This window comes from Eschrichtius robustus, chromosome 16 (genome assembly GCF_028021215.1).
Source record: "Eschrichtius robustus isolate mEscRob2 chromosome 16, mEscRob2.pri, whole genome shotgun sequence".
NCBI lineage: Eukaryota > Metazoa > Chordata > Mammalia > Artiodactyla > Eschrichtiidae > Eschrichtius > Eschrichtius robustus.
In genome coordinates, this window is record NC_090839.1 from 21,836,915 (window position 1) to 21,855,873 (window position 18,959).

General features: G+C 53.4%; 1 protein-coding gene across 1 annotated transcript in view; it reads left to right on the forward strand.

The window, feature by feature from the left end:
* KIAA1755 (KIAA1755 ortholog) overlaps positions 1-14,047 on the forward strand; it is a 41,235-nt gene extending 27,188 nt beyond the window's left edge. Inside the window, exons 7-15 of the mRNA XM_068524729.1 lie at positions 265-358; positions 1,274-1,360; positions 2,712-2,828; positions 4,739-4,837; positions 5,680-5,828; positions 8,568-8,706; positions 9,781-9,903; positions 10,555-10,773; positions 13,346-14,047. Of these exons, the coding sequence (XP_068380830.1) occupies positions 265-358; positions 1,274-1,360; positions 2,712-2,828; positions 4,739-4,837; positions 5,680-5,828; positions 8,568-8,706; positions 9,781-9,903; positions 10,555-10,773; positions 13,346-14,047 (1,729 nt within the window). The remainder of the gene's footprint in view (positions 1-264; positions 359-1,273; positions 1,361-2,711; positions 2,829-4,738; positions 4,838-5,679; positions 5,829-8,567; positions 8,707-9,780; positions 9,904-10,554; positions 10,774-13,345) is intronic.
* Positions 14,048-18,959: the final 4,912 nt, after the last annotated feature.

Here is an 18,959-nt window from a genome sequence, read left to right on the forward strand (position 1 = left end):
TGTAAGAGAGAGCTGTGTGAGGTACTGTGGGAGCACCGAAGAGGGAATAATGGACTCTGCCTGGAGAAGAATCATGGAGGGCTTCCTGGAAGTGGTGTGTGTCAGGGGCACAGGCAGGCACTGGAACTTTGTCCCATGGGATGAAGAGTTCACCAGTAAATCCAGGCTTCTAGCAGCCAGTTTCCCTCAGCTTCCACTAGGTCCTTCCCCCTCGAGGGCCCTAGTCCAACCAGCAAGACTGCCAATTCTGTTTACCACCTACAGGCCTGAAGATAAAACCAAGGGGCTGGCGGTCGTGATTGATGCCAGGAAACAGCCTCCACATCCTGGTCTGGTCAGTGCCTTGCAGGCCACCCAGGTGAGTGGGAGGTGGGCAGCCTCAACCTCGCAAGTCTTGGGAGCACCGGGGGCCTTAGGATATTCACAGATCCTGAGGGGCTCAGAGCTGGGACCAGGAGCCCAGGTAGGGAGTCTTAGCTGCACATAACAGAAACCCCAGCCCAGCCACGCTTAAAGACAAAGGTCATTCGTTGGTTTATCTGACTCGACTGTCCGGGAGTTAAATCCAACTTCAAGTATGGCTTGATTCAGGGGCTCAAATATTGCCACCAAGATCGGGTTTCTATCTCCCTATTTCTGGCCCCATTCTCCTGGGAGAGTGCCATTCTCAGCCAGGTCCCCCTCTTGGTGGCAGTGTGGTTCCCGGCAGCTCTAACTTCATATGGGCTTTCATTTAAGTCCAGTAGGAAAGAGTGATTCTTTTCCCAGAAGTCTCAGCAAAAGTTTCTTTGTGTCTCCTTAGCCCAGGTTCGCTCAGCTGTCCATCCATCAGCCAATCTCTGTGTCAGGGGAATGTGACATGCTGATTGGCTTAGGCTTAGCTCATGCACTGAGAATGGGGGAGGGAAGAGATTGCTAACTCACCAGTATGGGCAGCAGCATAAATGGAAGTTTGGCATATGCTCACCTCATGACCTCCACCCCCTCTTCCTCTTCCTTCTCCCTTTACAGATGGGGAAACTGAGACCCAGAGAGGGTGGGGCACCTGGGAAGTTTGCCGTCCAGCTTGAACCTGCTGTTCTCTTGACTTCCAATGACTCCCAATAAGTCATTTGACTCACCCTCCAAATAAGGATCCGAGCCCTCCATACCACATAAGGGTCCCAGCCATGGGAACCCTCACCCCATCCCTGTGGCCCATTTGCCTACACCTTAGCCGGGAGGCTCAGTGAAAGCCTAGGCAGATCAGCTCTGAAATGATTCTCTCTGACAGGCTCTGGTCCCAACCTCCATCCGTGCTATGCTCTTCCTGGGGGAGCAGGAGGCCGCTCTCCAGCTGGAGGCATTATCTGACATCCAGGTGAGGGGGAGGCAGCCTCGGCTGAGGCGGAGGGGAGGTGGGCTGGAGCTGAGCTGGGGTGAAGAATGGCAGAATTCACGAGCTAGGAGAGGCCCTGAAATAATCAAGTGTAGGTCCATTAGATACGAGTCCAGGATGCTACAACTCTTCTGCCCAGCCCCCATGGCAAGCATTGCCAAATCAGTCCCAGAATTATTTCTCCCTGGCAACCCTAGCAGCTCCCGGTGGGCACTACCACGTGATTGAGAGCTGCGCACAGCGTGAAACCCACTTGAAAGCTTCATCTTGTCAACCCCTCCCCGCTTCTTCTCAGATGGGGAAACTGAGGTCCAAGGCCACACAGCAAGCTAGAGGGGCCGTTTCCACACCTTACCTGGCTCTTCCTGTATCTCTCTCCCTAGTTTCTCTCAGCATCTCCAACTTATATGCTAAGTTGATTCGGGACTTCACAGGAAAGAGCACTGCAGCTCCCTTTAATCAGCGCCATGCACCACAGTCACGAGCGTGGGCACCCTGCCCTCTGCCCTGTTTCAGGAAATGATTTTAAAGGTCTCCTTCTACCTCCTGGTTAGCAAAGAGGCACATTGTAAACGAGATGTGTACTTTTCAAGCTTTTAGGTGCCTATGAATTTCTTGGGGATTGTCAAAGTGCAGGTTCTGATTAAGTAGTTCTGGATGGGAGCTGGGATTCTGCATTCTAACGTGCTCCTAAGTCATGCTGGTGCTGCTGGTCTGTGGACCACACTTTAAATACCAGGCATGAAAAATGGGCTCCAAAACGCCACAGAATTCTCCCCATCCCAAGCTTAGGTATCTGGAGCCATTCATAGCATACGCCTCAAGCATCACTGCCTGGGAGATGCGGTCACCTAGTCCCTGCTCCATGTCTTAGGGGATACCGTTAGGATTTGGTGACCTTTCTCAACAGCCCCAAGAAGATAGTACCTTGATGGGTCTCCAGAGAACAGTACAATGATTACAAAGGAGTTACATGACGTGGGCCAGCTTCAGTCGGTTTGTTTGATTGCCTGGACAACTGAGCTGGGAAAGAGCCCAGCTCAGAAGGAAGGAATTCCGTGATTGATTAATATCTGCCTCGGGCACAGGCTAGGAGAGTGGCAGTACAAATGCTGTTTATTTGCCGTTCCTTACCCAGGGTCTGGTTCTCAATTTTGATTTGTCAGAGTTTCCAGAGAAGATCCCTTGCCCAGACAGCAGCTCTTAAAGCCAGGGCCAGCCCTACCCATGGGAAGTGGAGTGGTGCTAGGACGTGGGTCTGGGCAGGACCTTCTCAGACATCTGTCTCTACACTGAGTCCCCTGGTCCTTCTGACTTGCTTCTTTGTCTGCAGGTAGAGGTGCTGACCTCACTGAAGGCCCTCAGCCACCACGTGGACCCCAGCCAGCTGCCCATGGCCCTGGAAGGCCCCTTCCCCTACTGCCACGGTGAATGGGTGCAATTCTTCCAGGTGTCTACCATCACAGCCTTCACCCTACACCCTCACCCCTTCTGTTTCTCCCTTCACCGTCCTGCCCCATGGATCCACTGAACTTATCAGGTTCAAAGACAGTCATTCAACAAGTGTTTATAATGAGGGTGCAGAGTGGAGTGACTAAGAGCTCAAGCTCTGGGGCCAGAAGGCCTGGGTTTCAATCCCAGCTCTGCTGTGTGACCTTGGGTAAGTTATACACCTTCTCAGAGCCCTCTTCCTCAGTGACAAAATGGGGCTGATGTGAGGCTTGAGTTAAGGTGTGTAAAGAGCTTAGAAGAGTGTCTGGCACATGCTAAGAGTGATGCTAGTGTTAACTGCAAATAAATTTACAGACCTCTGCTTTGTGGACACACAGAACTCGGGGAGCTTGGGGTCTGGTGAGGGAGGCAGATGTAACCTCCTGTAAGAGGGAGGAAGTAAGGAAACTTCCAGGGCTGGGCTCCTTTCCTGTGTGACCTCAATCCTTCCTCACCGCAACCCTGCGAGGGGGCACTTCATGCCCAATTTAACACGTAAGGATGCATAGGATGGGCACAACTTCCACGGCCACACACAGGAGCTTATGGGCTTAAACCGCACCAGGACCAGTGCCCGTAGTTGCCCGCCCAGGGCTTTCTCTAGACCAGGGCAGCTCGACTTCAGCACTGTTCACATTTGGGATCAGATAATTCTTTTCTGGGGGTCGTTGTTTGTGCACTGTCAGTCATGTGATTAGCACCATCCTTGGCCCCTACCCACTCTGACAATAGCGTCCTCCAAATTATGACAACCAAAAGTGTCTCCAGACATTGCCAAATGTCCCCTGGGGTACGAAACCATCACCCACGGAGAACCACTGGTCTATAGTCTAACGTGGCCGTTTGCTTATTTGCTTTCGGCCTGGTGCTCTTCTTTTTAAGATTGGGTCTATTTTTCTTTTAATCAGTCATCAATTTTATACACATCAGTGCATACATGTCAATCCCAATCTCCCAATTCAGCACACCACCATCCCCACCCCACCGCGGTTTTCCCCCCTTGGTGTCCATACGTTTGTTCTCTACATCTGTGTCTCAACTTCTGCCCTGCAAACTGGTTCATCTGTACCATTTTTCTATTTTTGAATAGACCCTATGTGCAAAATTCAAATGGTACAAAAGGGTATATACTGAAAAAATCTCTTTTCCTATTTTCGTCCCACAGGCCCCCAGTTCCCCTCTCCAGAGGCCTCCAATTAATCCAGGGGCTTTTGAACTATATTTTTGCTTTAAAACCTTCCCTTTAAATGAAATCTTACCTATAGAGCCAGCATATAAAACTGATAATGAGGATGAGTATCGGTGCTATTCTAAGTGCCTGGCACAAATAAACCCATTTAGTCCTCCCACAAACCTCTAAGGCAGGAAATGGGGAAATGATCCCATCTTACAGAAGAGGAAGTAGAGGCACAGAGAGGTTAAGAAACTTGCCCAAGGCCTCAGAGCTAGTAAGTGGTGGAGCTGGGCTGAAGTGGGACCCGGAGAGGATGTCCTCTACCCCTGCCCTCTCACCCTCTCCTACCATTACCTCTCCCACAGGCCTGGGAGTAGGTCAGGCCTGTCTTCTCTCTTTTTCTCTCTCATTCCCAGCATGAGTGGTTCTCAAACTGTGGTCCCTGGGCCAGGAGCATCAGCGTCACCTGGGAACCTGTTAGAAATGCACACTCTCAGGACCCACCCCAGAGAAACTAAACCAGAAACTCAGGAGGAAGGCTCAGCAGCCTGCTTTTTAATTGACTTTCCAGGTGATTCTGATGCAGCTAAAGTTTGAGAACCACCACCCCGCGTGTCCTCCTGGTGGGGAGAGGGGAGAGGCACCCTCTTCACTGGCCCAGGCTAACATCCCCACTCTGGCCTCCTTTCCTGCAGAAGCTGGACCCTTTCCTTGCTGACCTCCGCCAGGCCTCCTCGCTGCTAAAGGCTTCCATCAAGGAGTTTGAGAAGGGTGACCCCCCTGGAGGGGTGCAGGTGAGACAAGAGCCTGAGGTGGGGAAACCACACCACATCCCTTATTTCATGGACCAAGGGCTCAGCGAAGGGGCTCTGTTTTCATTCATTCATTCAACCGATATTTACTGGACAGTCACCATGTGTCACGGCCTGGAGACCCAGCCTGGGGCAAATCGACTTGTCCCTGCCCTCATGGGGCTCATGGTACAGTGCGAGAGGTCATAATTTAAAAACTAAACAGAAATGGACACGTCATTACAAGTGATGCTGAATGCTGTGAAAGTAAGTTTGAGAAAAATGGGGAAGGAGGGTATAGAAGTTGAGCCCTGAAGGATGAGACGGAGCCATGGGACTTGGTCTGTGCTTGGTCTGTTCAGGAAGAGCAAGGAGGCCAGTGTGGAACAGAGTGGGGGAGGGGAGGATAGAACGAGAGGATCTTCTGGATCCACGGGGCTGTATCAGGGCGGAGTTGGGTTGGGATTTGATTCTAAATGGGCAGAGAAGCCGCTGGAGGGTTCTAAGCAGCGGCACTGGGATGATCAGATTGGCACTTTGAGATCCATCCGGTTGTCATTCAGAGAACAGACTGCAGGGGGAGCCAGAGTGCCGCAGACAGATCAGTGAAGAGGCTGGGATGGGCGTCCCAGCAAGAGACGATGGTGCTTGGACCAGTGAGGTTGCCACAGTGATGAGAGGAAGCTCGGCTTGAGGAGATGTTTTAGAGATGGAAAGGAGAGACTTTCTGTAGAACCTTGAACGCCAAACTGGGGGAGTCAGGCGTGACTGGGGTGTGGGGAGCCCTGGAAGGTTATAGAAGGAAAGTGGGGATTGAGCCTCAGGCTACCTCCCGACCCTGGCAGGAGGCCTCCAGGTGTCTGAGCAAGTCCAAGGAGCTGATGGAGGCTGTGCTGAGGGACCCAGGCCTGTTGGGCCTCCAGCGGGAAGGCGGAGCCACCCTGGCCAGGCTGCGACAGGAAGGCAGCAGGCTGAACTTCAACCCGGACGTCAGGTACGGACACCAGGCTTTTCCTTTCCCACCCCATCCTGTTCCCCAGGCTGGGACTCGGAGCTGGGGTCACTTCGCTGAGGGGACACGTAGGGTGGGCATCTGAAGATGCCCAGGATGGGGTGTTTGCCGGGCCCATATCCTGGGCTGAGGCCTGATCACGGGCCCCCAGCCTATACCTTGGCAAGTCCCTTCCCTGCTGCCCCTCCTCAGCCCAGGCATCAGAGGACAGCACCCCCATTTCTGGTCACTGTCATGGACCAAGGACGCTCTCTGACCCAGACACTGGGCTGAGCCCCTTTAAGAGCCCACCTCTTATTCCTCAAAAGACCATGTGAGGCTCACATCCTCCTATTTGGCTGATGGACACCTGAGGCTAAGCGAAGGGAAGTAACAGCCAGACCAGCTGAGCACTAACCCCTGCACTGCCCTACCCTTCATGGCAGGGGCCAGGGGAACCTCGTGGTGTTCCAGGGTCACAGAACCACGGAGCAAGAAATACGCATTCCTAGAAAGAACCAATTTTCTTAAATTTAGGGGTGGGGTGGAGGAGGGGTGCAAATCAGTAATTAAATCAGCCGGTAGTTGTATGTATTTCATCTCTGTTAGAATGAGCACAATTACAAAGTTTGCATAAGCTTCCAAGAACATTTTATTTATTTGACCTCCTCCTCCTCCTCCTCCTCCTCCTCCTCCTCCCAATAGCACTTAGTATGAACACAGCATCGTTCTGAGGGCTTTAAGAATATTAACGTGGTTAATTCCCACCCACGAAGGGGATCCTAGTATTACCCTCATTTTACAGTGGAGGAGCCTGAGGTTGAGAGAGAGGTTAAGTGACTTGCCCAGGGCCACACAGCTGGGATGTGGTGGGGCTGAGATTTGAACCCAGGCAGCCTAGCCCAGAATCTTGAACACACCACCCTGAGCTCTGCCCACAGAGAGATTCATGCTGATGTGAGCGCTGGGCAGCAGTGGACCCTGGTGCTCGGTGTGGAGTCGTCCTCACTGCCCCTCACACAGCCTGGTGGGGCTGGCACTGCCTTTCCCAGCATGCCCCTGCCTCACTGACCGGGCCCCCAAAGCCCCTTTGGTCCAACCTAGGCCCCTCCAGACCGTTGGCCACCAGCAGCTCCACCAGGGGGCGCTGTGGTCCCACGCGCGCCACTGCGTGTTTCTTAGGCAGCTCCTGCCTGCCCGCCCATTTCTCCCTCCCTTTGCCAGACAGACTGGCATTTTCCATCCTGTTCACGCACCCTGGGTGCTCACCCCTTCCATGGAAGGGCAGTGACCTGTGGGAAGCTACAGTCAGATAAGGAGGCTTAGGGCAAGGCTCCCTCCAGGAAAACGGGCTCGCCTTCCATCTCCTCTTTTTCCTTTTCCTTCTAAAGGACCCCAAGGGCAGAGGAGGGTGGGGTGGGATTTGAGGGGTGTTGGGAAAGCCCTGAGATTCCTCCCTTCACCCAAGTTTCTCCTGAAATCCCATCCTCACCCCCTCATTTATGTCTTGCTGGCTTTGATCATTTTTTTAAATCATGTGCAGAAAAGGCCGTGGACTGAGTTCCAATTCAGACTGCCATGCGTGTGAGTCAGAACCTCTCTCTGGAGGATCAGTTTTCCTACGTGTAAATGTTTTCTTATCTGTAAAATAGAGGCCAGAGTGGAGAGGTGTGTTACAGCCACTTGTCATCATTACAGTAGAAATAACAAGCGCTTTGTAAATAAGTTCATTTGTACCATTTTTTTAGATTCCACATACAAGCAAATGAACTTATTTACAAAACAGAAATATAGTCACAGAAGTAGAAAATAAACCTGTGGTTACCAGGGGGAAGGGGGAGGGAGGGATAAATTGGGAGATCAGACTTAACATATACACACTACTGTACATAAAATAGATAACTAGTAAGAACCTACTCTATAGCACAGGGAACTCTACTCAATACTCTGTAATGGCCTATATGGGAAAAGAATCTAAAAAAGAGTGGATCTATGTACATGTATAACTGATTCACTTCGCTGTACAGCAGAAACTAATGCAACATTGTAAATCAACTATACTCCAACAAAAATTAGTTTAAAAAAAAAAAAAAAAGAAATAACAAGCGCTAACAGCACCGCGGGCCAGGAACTGTGTTAAGTGTTTTGAGTGCGTGAAGGCGGGTTTGCCTGAGGAGCTTTGGAAAGCGCTGAGGTCCAGGCCACACTCTGAGCAGGACTCCGGTGGGTCAGGGAGGGGCCTGGGCATTGAGATTTTTAAAGCTCCCAGAGCAGGTTCTGATTGTGTTGCCAGGGTTGAGAGCCAAGGGGTTAGATCATTTAATTCTCACAACCCCCCTGTGAAATGGGTTCTGTTATCCCCATTTTTTATAGCTGAAGAAATGGAGACACAGAAAGGTTGAGAAATTTGCACAAGGTTCTGTTACTAGAAGGTAGCAGGGCTGGGATTTGAACCCAGATCTCTCCAGCTCGGTTCATCCCCTCCTGGGGAAAGGGAGGGTCATTTGGTTTCTCGCTGTGTCCTCTGGTCCTCCCAGTCCCACGGAAGGCCAAGGCTGAGGCCCAGAGAGGTGTAGGGACCTGCCCAAGCTCACACAGCAAGTCATCAGCTGAAATAGCCAGGCCAGGGCCACAGAGCTGGTGGGAGCCAGAGAGGCATGCCTATGCTGGGCGGGGGTGCTGGGGCTCCAGGGCAGGGGGGTCAGCATCTTGGGTTTTCTCTCACACTCCTCGGCCTCCCAGGAGCCATCTGGCCGAAGCTGCTGCCCTGTACAGCCTCGTGGATGACCAGCTGCATGTCCTCGTCACTGTGTCCAACCACCTCCTGAGGAGGCTGGAGCTCCGCGTCCACCTGGGCCGCCTGGAAGCTGCCATCCACCAGGTGAGAGAGGAGGAGGAGGCTGGCCCTGGGACGTGAGGTGGGGTGGGCGGCTCCTGCCTCTCCAGGCCCCACCCCAGCCAGGCGCTTTGCTCTGGTATAATGACACCAGGCTGGCACTTCTTGGAGCACATGACAGGCACTCCATAGTGCTTGATAGGTGAAGACATAGCTCCAGAAGCTGCATTTCTTAAACACCAACTTTGCGCAAAGCCCTGGGCCAGAGCCTTTGTGTCCATCGCCGCTTTCCAACCTCATCCCTTACCAGTGATGTGGGGAAGATGCTAGGATTTCTCCTACCCATCGATAAGGATACTGAGACTGGGAGACATTACGTCATCTGCCCGTAGTCGCACACCTGGGGGTCTGATCCCGGAGCCCACACCTGGCACCACTCTGTCCAACTGTTGATGCCTAGAACCAACGCATCCCTTCATGCTCTGGGCCGTGGAGCACAGTGTGCCTGGAGCCAGACGGCCTTGTTCCAATGCTGGCTCTAGCACTTACTAGCGGTGTGACCCTAGACAAGGTATTTAACTATTCAGTGCCTCGGTTTCCTCACCTGTTAAATGGGGGATAATATTAGTGCCTGCCGCATGGGGCTTTGTGAGGATAAAGTGGGTGATGCTCTTTTAAGACACCCCAGAATACGCAGAAGACTTCTGCTCATGGGATCGAGAGCCATCTTACCCCCTCTGTCCTTGCTTGAATCCTCACGTCTACCCCATTTTGCCACTGAATAAACTGAAGCCCAGAAAGGGGAAGTGACTTGTGCAGTTCACACAGGGAGTTCATGGCAGGTCCGTGCACCTTCCTCTGGCGCTGTCTGGATGCCCCCAGGGATGGGGACCCCTTTGGATATTTGAAGAACATGACGGTGTGACCCCCACCCCACCCCCACCCCAAGCTGTCTCCTCTCCTCCCCAGAATTGGGAGGGTTTCAGTCCAGGCCGGTGGCATAGGCCCAGCCCCCAGATGACTGAGGACAAGACTTCAGCTTCCCGGGAAGGCAGCGAACTGGCCTAAGGATGTCTCCTCAGCAACCCCTCACGTCCATACCTCCCTCCCCTGCCCCAGGTCAGCAACTGGATGGAGCAGGAAGGAAGCCAGCGCCTGCAAGTGCTGACCCCCAAGGACGGAAGCTTGGAGACAGTGGAGAAAGCCCACGCAGAGTTTGAGGACTTCTTCCTTCAGGCTGCGGTGTGTTTCTAAAACTGAGGGGTGGGGGTGGGAGCGGATAGAGAGGGCAGGAGACAGGGGTGGCCCTGCTGGGGAAAAGTTGTGGAGGCGGGAAAGTGCAAGAAAGCTTCCCAAGACAGTGAGGAGAGCAACTTGGATCACAAAGCATTCAGCTTAGATATTGTCTCCTCCAGGAAGCCTTCCCTGACTACCAAGTCCAAAGATGACACACCTCAGAATGCCTGGAGGGTTTCTTAACATACACATTCCAGGGTCCTACCCTAGCCCTACTGAGTCAGCCTCAGAGAGCTGGGGTTGGGGGAGAGAATCTGCATCCTTGATGTGCTGGGCCCTAGGGCACAGGGTGATTCAGCCTCTGTTTCAGCCCTCGGGGAACTTCCAGGCCCGTGGAGGGCGGAGACAAGATGGGGGGCTGGGGGCAACAGGGAAGTAGCCAGAAAGGGAGAACTGTGGGGACACAGATGAGGAGCCCGTAACCCAGACTCTGGGGTTGGAGGATTTTGCCGGAAGAGGGTGACGCTAAGCAGAATCCCAGCAGGCAAAGTAAACCCTGGGTTCCCATTTTCTAGATGAGGAGACTGAGGCTCAGGAAGTCTCATAGCCCGGCAGTAAGGCTGGAGCTGAGTAGACACCCCTCCCCTCCCTGCTCAGGCCCAGTACCGCCGTGGCCTGGAGCTGTGCAAGCAGGCGGCCCAGCTGGGAGCTGCGGCCAGGGCCAGGGAGGCGGGAGGAACAGAGCTCCCGGAGCTGGCAGGCTGCAGCTTCACCCAGCGGGCCTTCCGGGCTAAGCTGACCCACTTCTACATGGCAGCCGAGCGGCAACGCACAGACCTGGAGACGCTGCTCCACCTCCACCACTTCTGCAAGAAGGTGAGCCTGGCAGCCCACCTGCCCAGACTCCCCCCGCCAACACCTGGGACGCAGGGTGGGGGTAGGGAGCAGCCTAGACACAGCACTAGGCTCTTTTCATGCCATGGTCCCGCGAGGGGGAGGACGCACTACCTGCATTTTCCAGAAGGGAAACAAGGTTTGCAAGGTTCAGTCACCCTCCTTAAACCAGGTCCGGCTAATCCCTGACCCCAGCTTGTCCCACTACACAGGCAGTCTCCCAGTGACCCGGACACCATCTCTCAAAGGAAACCACCTGCTTCTTCAACGTTGGGATTAGGGGAAGGATCCTGGGGATTTCTGAGAATCTGATCAAAGCCATAGACCTTCCCTCCACACATAGACCTCTGCAGGCAACTTCACAGGGTCAAGACCAGCCTCAGAACCTTGATCTCGTCCCACCCCTCTACTGCAGTGGTAGGGAAACAGGATCAGAGAAGTGCCACCACTTAGCCAAGGTCCCACAGCAAGCCATGGCACCATTCTTGTGCTCTTTCCCATGCCCCACCTTGCCCTGCACAGATGGGTTGGAGGGGGACACTGGGGAAGGAAGGAACGCAGATGCTTCGGGGGCAGCGGGAGGGACTCGGTCAACTCACACCTGGGGCACCGGGAGGACAGGCCACTCTCTGTCTCCCTCAGGCAAGGGGGGTAGATGTGGGCAGAGGCAGCGAAGGGATCCCCCGCGCCCAGCTGTTCGGAAGTTAGAGAGCGAGACAGCAACAGGATCTGAGACTTAGAGTCAGGGCTACGCCTGCATGGGCTCTGTGATCTCAACAGTGGCCTTCACTGCTCTGGGCCTCAGCTCCTCGGCAAGAATAATGATGATAATAATAATAATCAGCGCTTACGTACGGGGTTCTTATTGTCTGCAGGCCCGGTTCTAGTCATTTCACCTATGGTTTTATTGTCACACCAACCCTGTGAGGCAGGAAACACAGAGAAATCAAGTCACTCACCCAGGGTCACACAGCTAGGAAGTGGCATGGTTGAGATTCGAACCCAGGTCATCTGGCTCTAGTGCAGAGAAGTGAGAATTAAATTAAACCTAAGTAACCCCTCCCCCCACCCCTACACCCGACTTTGCTCAAATCTGAAATTATTATTTTTAACACCGATATTATTATCATTAGTAGTAGTGGTAGGAGGAGTAATGCCTCATGGATTAAGGGGATCTGGAAGCTTCTCTCCCTTGTTTACTAATTTTAGCTGATTTCAGCCCCATCGGCCTTCCCTGGAGACAGCAAACTGGCTCCAGCACTGAGGCCTTTGCACTGGCTGTTCCCTCAGCCTGGAAAGCTCTTCCCCTCGACAGCCCCTTCTCCTCTCTGGCCCTGAATTTTAATCTGCAAAACAAGGGGTGGGGCAAGATGATTTCCGAGGTGTCCTCCACCTCTGTCCAGCTTGGCCTGGAATATCTGGTCCCAGACAGACAGACGGACAGACAGGACGGCTCAGTGCTGGGCTCAGCCCCAGGTGGAGAGCAGGCATGCGGCAGCTTTGGCACTAAATAATAATAACACGATTGTGTCGCTAACGGAGATTTATGGAGCCCTTTCCCAGCCATGAGCTCAGTGTGCTTCTGCAAATATGAAGCCATTTATCTAAAGACAACTTCCCTTAATCCGCAGAAAGATGGTTTCCTCGGAGAAAATGGTTCTCCAATCCCCACCGCCTAACAGCTTGCTGTTGGCTTCTAAATTAATGGAGAGAAAGATTATGTTTTTCACGAGCTGCTGGGAACATGTTGGCTCCTTTGCAGCCTGCAGACATTTTGTGGGTGAAGTGGGGACAGGCAGGATCCTAAAATGCGGCAGAGGCCCAGCCAGAGTGAGGGGGCCTCCGGGCCTGGGCTGGCTGACAGTCTCACTGTGTGACTGCAAGGGCAGGGCCCTGCCTGGGCCAGTTTCTCCTGTGCAAGGAGGTGCTTGGAAGACACCCTCTTGAGGGCTGGACAGAGCTGAGTTTGAATCCCAGCTCCTCCCTGACTTGCAGCGTGACCTGGGACAAGTGATTTCACATGTGTGAGCCTCAGTTTCCTCCTCTGTAAAATGGGCTGCTGGTTCAGTGTGATCCTACATGAGATGCACAGAGCCTGGCAAATAGTCAGTGTTCAATAAATATTAGCCAGACTCCTCCCTCAGCACCACTCATGAGGGGTTCATACAATCTGAGAATCCAAATTTTCAGCACTCAAATTTTCATGATTATGTATCACAACCTCTACTTTACTGAGGGGGAAACTGAGCCCCAGAGAGGGGTGAGTCCTTGCTGGCCCCTAGGTCTGTAGGACTGTGCCTGAAGATCCCAAGGGTGCTGGGGACTGTTTCCCGGTGGGTAACGGAGGGTGGTGTTCCCTGGGGAAGAAAGGGAAATATTGTCGTCATCAGCAGTGGAGAAAATCACAGCTGTGCTAAGAGAGGCCCTAACACTGATTGGACATTTTTGTATTAATTCAGTCTAGCTATATTTATTCTTTAAGCCTCCTCTTGGCTCAGAGAGGCATATCCCTGCCCTCATGGAACCCCCATCTCCCTCTCTTCTTGTCTCGCAGATGACCTGGTTCCACATGGACTGCCAGGATCTGATGGCCCAGCTCAGGCTGGGCAAGGCCCAAAGGGCCAGCCCTGGGGACCAGCGCCGCCTCCACCGCTACCTGCAGCGCCTGGCATCAGAGTTCCCTGCTGAGAAGCTCACGGCCATGCGGCTGCAGGTGGCCTCTCTGAGCTGGGAGGCCCTGGGCCAGGACCTGTGGGAGGAGGCCCGGGAGAGGCACGAGGAGATCCAGACCCTCCTGAAGAAGGCACTGGCCCACTGTCCATGCCCGGCAGGTCCCCCTTCCCACCCGGCGGGCCGGGAACTCAGAGGGGCGGCCGCCAAGGGCCAGGGCCTGAATGGAGAAGTCACTTACAAGGGAAGACGGGACCTGCCCCTCCAGGACTCACTGGGTCTGGATCATTCGCCAAAATCCTGTTGGCCTCCTTGGGCCCCCAGACGCGTACAGAACAGAAATTTCCAAGCAGCCCGTCCACCCCAGGAAGTTGGCCCGGCTTTTGAGGCTGATGAAGGCAGAAGCCCGCATGGGCCCCTGGATCCTGCCCCTGAGCGTTTTCTCGCCACCCTCTTCTCCTGGCAGCGGCTCCCCAGGCAGAGTCAGATCCCCCGGCCCACCGGGGGCAGCTTCTCCTCGGAGGGGACAGACTCACAGACGTCTCTGGAGGACTCACCCCACACAAGTCCCCCTGCATCCCTCTAGCTGGGAGTTCCCGTCCATCACACCAGGCTCCGGCAGGGATGGGTATGGCTCGGGTGGGGCCCAGCTAAAGACAGAGCTGGGGAGCCCTGGACCATCCGTCAGGACGTGGCTACTGAGTTTGGCCCGTGCTCGGTGGACAAGAACGCACGCCTGCTCCCGGCCCCAGGAAGCTCTGGGAAGACGCGACTCACACATCCAGAATAGTGAGAGAGTGGAGGGCAGGGCAGGACGCGGAAGAGCGTGAGATTGGCTCCAAAACCCTGCAGTCTCATCGTGGAAAGAGCTGTTGGTACCGATCCTTCCAGAGATCTCCGACTTAGGCAGGCCAGATGCCCACCTGGGGTTCAGGGGTATGTAAGCTTCCCCTTGGGGCACAAGGGGCAAAGTTGCCCTCATAATAGAACCCAGGGTGGGGAGATTGGGGGAGTGGCTTCTTGTCTTAGGGTCCTACGAAACAGATCCCACAAGGATTCGAGTGCGCATTTATTTGGCAGTGATCCCAGGAAACACTGGCGGAGGAGCAGGGGAGCGAGTCTGGGAAGGGAATAAAGGGGGTGCTGTCAAGTGAATTACCACATGTAATTTATCCACTGACGCCACTGGCCTCGGGCAAAGAGAATCACCTGCCGGAGGCCAGTTAGTGCACAAGGAAGGGGTAAGGGAGGGGGACTGTCTGCTGCACCTCTACTCTGTCACTTGGCTCCTCCAACAGACATGAGCATCAGTCTCAAGTTCAAGGAACCCCAGAGAGGACCACCTCCCTCTCCCATGATCCCTGCCTTCTTCCCCTCCCCACCACAGCTCCTCAGACCCACCCCCAAGCCCAGCCTCTCTTTGGGCACAGCCTCTGGGGCCTGGCGTCATCGGGTTCTGCTATGGTTGGGGCTGGAGGGTAGGGAGCCTTGTCCCCATCCAGCAGGTGGTGCGGGAGGACAGCGGGAAGAGGCTGGAGATGCTCTGATTTCAGATAGAGCATCTAGAAGACAGCCCAGAGTGACCATGGCTAGCGCCTCCCCTGAATGTCATTATCCGGAGAAAGTGCGCCCGTCTCTGCCCTGAGATGCATCACCAACATGGCCTCTGGTAGCCCAGCCCTGGAATTTTCCTGGCTCCAGGAAGAGGGTGGGGTGCACATCCTCCCACAAGATGAGGCTGTGGAAGGAGAGGGAGGCAGGACCGGAGCGGGCCTGGGAGGACAAACAGGGTTTCTCAAGAGTAACCTCGGGCTTCCCTGGTGGCTCGGTGGTTAAGCATCCGCCTGCCAATGCAGGGGACACGGGTTCGGGCCCTGGTCCGGGAAGACCCCACATGCCGCGGAGCAACTAAGCCCATGCGCCGCAACTACCGAGCCTGCGCTCTAGAGCCTGCGAGCCACAACCACTGAGCCCACACGCCGCAACTACTGAAGCCCGTGCGCCTAGAGCCCGTGCTCCGCCACAAGAGAGGCCACCGCAATGAGAAGCCCGCGCACCGCAACGAAGAGTAGCCCCCATTCGCCGCAACTAGAGAAAGCCCGCGCGCAGCAACGAAGACCCAACGCAGCCAAAAATAAATAAATAAAATAGTAAATTTTAAAAAAATTATTAAAAAAAAAAAGAGTAATCTCAGCAGAGAGAGCCACACAAACCTCAATGCCCAAAATGTCTTCAGGAATCTTCCAGGACTTAAGATTTCGTCAAGAGTGGTCTGGGGCCTGTCTGCCTCAGAACCACGAGCAGAGCTGATCAAAGGCAACGTCTTAGGGGATCCCACCCCAGATAGTTAAAACCAGACCCTTGGGGCAGGGGTGGCTGGAGTCTGCACGTGTAACCAAGTGTTCATGCAACACAGTGAGGTGGGGTGCTGTTGGGAAAACCTTGTGGCTGAGAACTGAGCCGCCCCCAACCCCCACCTCAAGCCAGCTCTGATTCTTGCATTCCAGTCTCCTGCCTTCTGTCCAGACAGGCCTGAGGATGCAGGAGGCATTTGATCAGTCCATCTCCATCCAGGCCTGTTGACTCAGAGGGGGGCCGAAGGCTCTTAAAATGCTGTTGCCATAGCAACAGCATCTAGCCAGTAGGGACCACAGGCAGGGAGCCAGGGTACCCGGGGTGCAAGGATGAAAACTGACTTCTGAGAGACTACAGCTACTGCTAGTGCTCAGGGGGGCTGAGGAGGGGTATGGATAATCCAAGAATCCTTGGGAGGGAGGGGCCCCCAAAGCCATCTTGTACATCCCTCTGTCTCCAGAAAGAGCCGAACGCCCACAACTTGTCTACTCACAGCAGCCCAAAGGGGAGAAGGGGATGCAGAAATGAAATATAATAATGAATAATAATATTACTAGCCAACATTTATTCTGCATTTTCTTTGTGTCTGACTTGGTGCTAAGCCCTTTAAAAGCTTTGCGGGGCTTGTTGAAATGTTCACAACAATCCAATGAAGCCAATACTAGTTTCACCCCATTTTACTGAGGAGGAAACTGCTTTTCAAGCTCCAGGGGTTGGTGGGCAAGAGGTGATAGGAGGAGCATGGCCTGGGAGTCAGGGACCTCACGTGACACTTCCGCCCTGCTGCCAGCTGCCTGTGTGACCCCGGGCAGGTTGCCTCCCCTTTCTGGCCCTTGGTTTACCCTATCTGTACAATCAGGTCATTGAATGGATAAGGATCTTTCTTGTCTTTGGAATCAGAGAGCCCAGCCTTTGAATCCAGGCTTAATAACCTGGTGACTCCGAGCAGATGGCCGCCTCTCAGTTTTCCCATCTGTCCGATGGGTTTGTCAAGCCTGCTGGGCCAGGATAATAAGATCCTGGGATCCCTGAGTTCCACACCAGGCCTCTTCCTCTCCAGAGGGGTGGCCATCTTGTAAAGTCTGAGAAACCCACTGGGGCAGTTGTAGGACTGAACCCAAATTGTAGTCTAGGCACTTTACAGACTACGGTGTATTTTTTGTCCATCCATTTCTTCATCCAATATTCCCTACAACCCTGAGGGCACAAAAGTCACACTATAGGATGTCTCCATTTTACAGATGAGAAGACTGAGGACTGGAGAGGGGAGGTGACTGGCCCAAGGTCACACAGCAAGGAAAGGAAGGACTAGAGAAGGGGAAACCTCAGAATCTGGACCTAGTTCTTGTCCATGCCTAATCCAGGAGAGCAGATGTCAGCCACTCTGAGGTGGGGACCCCACACCCTCATGCCTTCAAGTTACCCACATCAGACCCTGACAGGGCAGCAGGCAACACAGGCTGCCCTCCTGAAACAGAGATGTTCTGTTCTCTGCGAGCTGTGAACTGGCTTCCAGCCCAGGACAAACCCATCAGGCCCGAAACCTCCCAGCTGCAAAATAGCTCTCTGAGGCCAGAGCCAGTGGGCCTCCTGGAGAATAAACAAGCCCTCTGGCTGGGCGGCAGGATCCTTGGATCCCACCCACTTCAGTCTGGGGCATGACGGGGACCTGGGTGAACCACCGCACTTCCTCAGGCCTCATTTTCTCCATCTGTGAAGTGGGGGGATTGGGCAAGACCAGGGATGGCAAACGGGTGTCGTCTGGCCTGTGGAACTCCTGATCTGCCCTCCCAATCCTGCCTCCCTCTCTGTGTACTGACCATGCATCCAGGCACCCAGGCTGAAAACCTACAAGTTGTCCTTGAACTTCCCCAGAGCTCCCAGATCCACCCCCCTCATCTCTCTCTAATCTTCTTCTTCTTTCTCCCTCCACCTTCCCATCCTCATCCCAGTCTCCATCCTCTCTCCCCCTGGACAGTTGTAACAGTATCCTCAGTGGTCCTCCTGCAGCCACTTGGGCCCTTTTATCCATCCTCCACAGCGAGGTTAGAGGGACCTTTGCAAAATGTAAAATAATGCCACTCCCTGCTTAACAGAGCCCAGTGGCATCCCATGGCTCTCCAGATAACCCCCATCCTGCCCATCGCTGTAATCTACAAAGCTCTGTGGGGTCAGGCCTCTGCCCACCACTCTAGCCTCACCTTACTCCCCAGTCTCCATGTTCTCTGAGTTCCAACAACACTGACTTCCTTTTAGTTCCTCAGCCATTCCAAGCTCTTTCAAGTTCCCCTAGAAGCACACCTGGCAACAAGGATTCAGGTACAGGTGATTTGCTGAAGAGGAGATCATGAGAGAAACCACAGGAAGGGGAAACAGGACAGAGAAGGGAAGGAAACCAATGTACAATTTCAGATCAAGGCTCAGCCTCTGCCTGATCACATGGGGAATGCTGGAGGGTATTTTTACACCTCCCGAGGCACTGCAGGCCTCTGCAAAAGCCTGCCACACAAAGCAGGGTCCAGGAACCCTAGGGCAGTGCTTGCTTGGAGGAGGGTTGCTGGTGTGGGCCCATAGAAGATGATATTCTGTATTACAAATATATAGAATGCTCTCACGACTAAATTATAAATTTTTAAAACTCCAACTTAAAAATAGGTAAAGGATCTGAATGAGCATTTCTCCAAATAAGACGCACAAAATTCTAATAAGGACATGAAAAAATGCTCAACCTCATTAGCCATCAAGGAAATGCAACTCAAAACCACAATGAGATATCACTACACATTTACTAGGATGGCTAAAATTTAAAAGTCCAATAATAAACGTTGGAAGGATGTGGAGAAATTGGAACCCTCATACATTGCTGGGGGAATGTAAAATAACGCAGCTGCTTTGGGAAACAGTTGGGCAGACTTTCAAATGGTTAAACATCCAGTTACAATATGACCCAGCAATTCCACTCCTAGGTATACACCGAAAAGAAACAAAACCATATGTCCACACAAGAATTTCTACATAAAGGTTTATAGCAGAATTTTCATCATAGTTGAAAGGAAGAAGCAACCCAAATATCGGTCAACCAATGAATGAATAAACGAAATGTAGCATATCCATACAATAGGTTGTTATTCAGCCATTAAGAG